We start from the raw sequence: 4,673 nt of genomic DNA on the forward strand, positions 1-4,673 counted from the left end.
GCATTTAATTTACCCCCGTGGTCGCAGACGATTTCCATCTCCCATAAAAAGCCACTCTCATTTTGCGCGCTAAGCACCCATCCACAAACCACTAGTAAAATTTGCATTTCTTCGAAAATGACAATCTTGAATATCCTTGCCCATGTGAATAATTCAGTTTATGAGGCCTAAAGAAACACAAATTATCTCCACTAGAAGTCAGAATCGAGCGCATCTCAAACCCTCACCACAAAATACCGGTCAGGATTACGCAAGGACTCCTACTCGTTTTTACCGCATTTCCTCTACTCTCGTCGAAATTTAACAGCTTATACAATATGCCGAAAAGTTGTCTGCCTTTTAGATTTCCTGTAAAATGTGGTATCTCTAAGTAGTTCAATTTTTCCAGTCAAACTTCCTATTCCAACTCTGTAAAACTACTGCTGCGATCTACATTTACCTATCTGTTAAGCAGATTTAACAAGAACCTACATCTTATGGGAGGCATTTGCAACCGAAATTCTGTTTACAAAATAAAACGGAATTCTTCTGCACTGTTAACAGAGGTAAGAGCTGATGCGGAAATAGAAATTCCTGTCTCTACCTATATTCACATTCAAATGGCACTGTAACGCTCATTTTATGGATATCTTTTGAAGATTTTACACAATACAATAGACCAGAAAGATTTGTTAGTAGGCCGTTAGAAAGTTGTAGACTCACACATTATCTAAGGTTAAAGTTTCGTGGGAGGTGTTATTTGAGGCCCAGATCCTAGAATGTTAGGAAAAGAGATAAATTAGGCAGAGGAACGAATGAGAGAGGGATGGACAATCAGAAGCAGTAGCAACAAATAAAGGAATTTATGACACTTGTTGGGGAAATTAGAGGCTGATGAGCTTTGCAGGAGTTTATTCCAAAAAAAGAGGTCAAGAATGAAGTGTAGACTCTGCAAATTCGGTGTCGCTTGAAAACATTGAAACTCGTTATGTAAGATGTTGGTGCGGTGATGTTTTCTGCACTTCAATACTTCCTTCGACATAGACATGACTCTAATATTCAAACAATTTCCCTACCTCAAATAGGCCATTTTAAATAGAAGTCTAAGATTCATGCTTAAAATGCAATCTCCTTCGTATATATCCCTACATTAAACCTAGTCTCCACTTGTAAAGTTCATTTTTTAAAAATATAAAATAATTTACACATAATTTGGCAATTTAATTATTTTTCACAAAGCTCTTTGGGTAGTGTGTCTATCATTCCAATTAAGTGGTTTAATGAAACTTTTTCTTGGATCAGTAGTTATGCTAGCTCTCCCAATACATGTATACTTGCTCTTTGTTTCTTCTCTTGTCAGCCTTGTCTATATCAAGTCGTTTCTTCACTGCAGGAATAGTAAATAAGCTGTAGTCTGCCTGAACAGTTTCTTGGAAAAGGCAATGAATTCTAATGAATTCTTAGTCTAAATGAAGTGACTACCTTGCAGCTGCACGAAGGACATCCAAAGCAGCCAAGTTGTCAGATGTTAACCGCCGCCAGGCATCATGAATCTGGTGGCTGCATGCCTAAATCCTGCAACTACAACCGGTGGGCCGTCAAGGAACAGGAGTGCGATATGTGGTATTATCAATCAAGTGACACCTCAACCGATCGTTCAGTCCCTTACAGCAATAATATCACTTAATCGCTGCCATCAAAACTTTCATTCTTGTCGCCTTCTTTCAAAGTTGGAACTTGGCTTATACGTCCTTCGTAGAAAAAGCGTCTCAGTGTTTCTTGATTGGGTGCTTCACCACCCACACAAGGAACTTGCAAAACATTTTTCCCTTCTGGGGCATCTTGACTCCACAACTCCCTTCTTCCTTCCTTTCTCCCTCTCACTTACTCTTCTAATCATATTCGTGTATTCTGCAGTGCTCTGACTGGCTGTCGGCGGTTATTAACCAAGTACTTATTTGCCAATCAGAGAAAAGTCAGCCCAGTCGTTGAGTATGGATTTGGGCCCTAATGCTTTTGAAACAGATTTTATAGCTGAGTATAGTGAGTATTCGTTTACGTATTTTTAGTCATCAGAGTTCTCACGTTTGAGCACACCTTATGTGTGCAACATAGGTCTATCCTTCCGGTAAACATTTGGGCGTAAAAATTGCAAATGATGGTAGTGAATAAGACCGCGCAGGGTAATGCACTAACCAGAATAGTTGACCTGTTGGCAAAATGACTAGCGGCAATTTTCCCATCCTTCTAAGATTTGCATATCACAGAAGACCTCGGTCTTCGTCCATACCGCAACACTCATGGCATCTAGGTTACGGCCGCCTTTTTCATCCCAATTATTAGGCTTGTGCCTCACTGCCATTCTGTTTTAAGTTAATAAGGCAGTATTGCAATGAATAAGTAAGGATTTATTCTGTTAGCGGTATGTAAATTCATGTGCACTGGTTGAAGCGCTCCAAATTATGAAGAGCAAATGTTGAGGAAAATGAGACTACAAATTTTTCCTAATAATAGCCCCTAGTAAAATACTGCCGATTTCTACGTAACCCCGTTCTTCAGCCAGAGAAAAAGCAGTCTCGCCGGTTGCTTCATTCACTGCGTATATGTCCGCTCCTAGAGGAAAGGGCAGCTAAAATATATAAGTCTATCATACGACAAATGGTGGGATATTTTGGAATATGTAGTGGCTGCTATCTAGCCTGCACCAAGTTGTTATGTCTCAGTCAATGGACAATGAATAAAAAGGTCAAATTTTGTAGGAATTACTATTCACCTGCATCTAGGAGGGCAGTGACCGCATTCACATTTCGTCCTCTTGTAGCCGCCATGAGTGGTGTGTAGCCATCGAGACTAATGGCCTCAATATTTGCCCCTTGGGATAGGAGGAGGCTGATGATTGACTCATTGCCACCACGAATGGCTAAATGAAGGGGATTTTCAATCAATGTGTCCTGGAGATCGACAGGCGCTTTAAGATCCAGTAGGAGTTCTACCACATCCATATGTCTGCCCAACGCAGCCTGTCCAAGGGAAGAGTACAATTCCCTGCTCCGATACTCCACCGGGACCTCCACCGCTAAAATGATCTCCACGATGCCAATGTCACCCTAAGCAAAAGTGAGGTATGCAACACATCACTGGGGAAGTCAACTCTATGTGCCTATATATAGGAGGGTTGGCATTAAATTGTGACACAAAATGGCGTTTGGGTGTCAGGATAAACAGAACGCAGCAACCGAAATCTTGCAATAGCTACGAACCGCATAACATGCGAACGTGAGTGCCGATTCATTCCATTGATTCAATTGAGGCAACGTGCTGGCTCCTTGCTGTAGCAGATATCCCACGATGTCAATGTGCTCGTAGGAAGCAGCAAACATCAGAGGAGTGACTTCTATGTCATTTGTGATATTTATGGGGATTCCATGTGACAGGAGGAGTGTCACACAATTCATATTGCCTACAATTGCCGCCCAGTGGAGTGCCGTGTTACCATGTCTGTCGATAGCGTTAATTGACGCACCGTGACTGAGGAGGACGTGCATTGCTTGATCGGAGCCACACATGGCAGCCAGTAAAAGAGGTGGCTCACTATCTTCATGATCAGGTACGTTCGGATCAACCTATTATGTAGAAATTATTAGACACAGAGCGTAAATAGAAGTTGTCATTAACAGGCCTTTCCTGTGGTCAAAATATTCCCCAGTCTTACTTCACAATGACAGATTTTAGAAAGATGGGTCGAGCCAGGATCAGAAAAGCAGATTTGAACCATAGCAGCTTCGGCTCTACTATTTTGAGTTAAGCTGACAAAATTCCAAAAAATCTCAAAGTCCATAGCAAGCTATATTCAAAAGTGTTACACTTTTCTACTTTCGTGTATATCTAAGTGCTGACGTCTGCAAATTTTTTCAAAACCTGAATTTTTATGACTGGCAAATGACTTTGGAAAAAGGCAGGAAGAACAAACTGACACCCTGCTGAAGTAAAAATTCGACAACTGCAGATTTGTCAGCGGCGATGGCTTCCCTTAATGCTCTCGTGTTGTAGGGCTGAAATTATTTAACAAGTAGAAGGCATGAAATTACACCGAGGGCATCATGTATGCAACATCCTAAGCGAAATCATGTTTTACAGCTCCCACATACCCCGGGGCGACTCATGGTACCGAAATTCGGTTTGTGATTTTTAATCAGACCTACATTTACCCGACCTGTAATAAGGGGTGTACACTTTCCAAACAAAATAATTTTTTAAATTTTTCTTGATTACTCAGAAGTTTTTTGGTGGTTCACTTTGAAAAGTCACTAAAGGTCTTGTAAGTTTTATGGAGAAGTATTATTAGTTTCTTGATTAAATGTGCTAAATATGCTCCTGTTTGTTTAAGTAGCAGACTTAATATTCAGTAATTTTGTTAAACGTTGATCCTTTTTGTTTTCCTCCAGAGTTATTGAGGTATTTGTTATTACAAAAGCAAACCTTCTTTCTGATCTTTAATTTGCCATCATTTTTATGGTATTCCTAATCTTTTATGTTAGACTAGTACATAAATATATTTGCTTGTTTAAAAAATGATGCAGATTAACGTGACAAGCATAAACTGCAAATCTGGCTGATTATGATAATTGCTAATTACACCCTGGTAGAGACATTTCACCTTTAAGTAATTCACATTCACTGTCTTATTTTAATAT

General features: G+C 40.0%; 1 protein-coding gene across 1 annotated transcript; it reads right to left on the reverse strand. All coding sequences in view use genetic code 11, as the record gives it.

Moving 5' to 3' along the window:
- Positions 1–735: 735 nt before the first annotated feature.
- Positions 736–3,754, reverse strand: EGR_10716 (Ankyrin repeat and KH domain-containing protein mask; the record flags this gene model as incomplete). Its single annotated transcript, XM_024499965.1, has 5 exons — positions 736–753; positions 2,522–2,592; positions 2,753–3,086; positions 3,240–3,602; positions 3,692–3,754. The coding sequence occupies 5 exons, from the start codon at positions 3,752–3,754 to the stop codon at positions 736–738; spliced, it is 849 nt and encodes a 282-aa protein (XP_024345625.1).
- Positions 3,755–4,673: the final 919 nt, after the last annotated feature.

Source organism: Echinococcus granulosus (genome assembly GCF_000524195.1).
Source record: "Echinococcus granulosus chromosome Unknown EG_S00257, whole genome shotgun sequence".
Lineage (NCBI taxonomy): Eukaryota > Metazoa > Platyhelminthes > Cestoda > Cyclophyllidea > Taeniidae > Echinococcus > Echinococcus granulosus.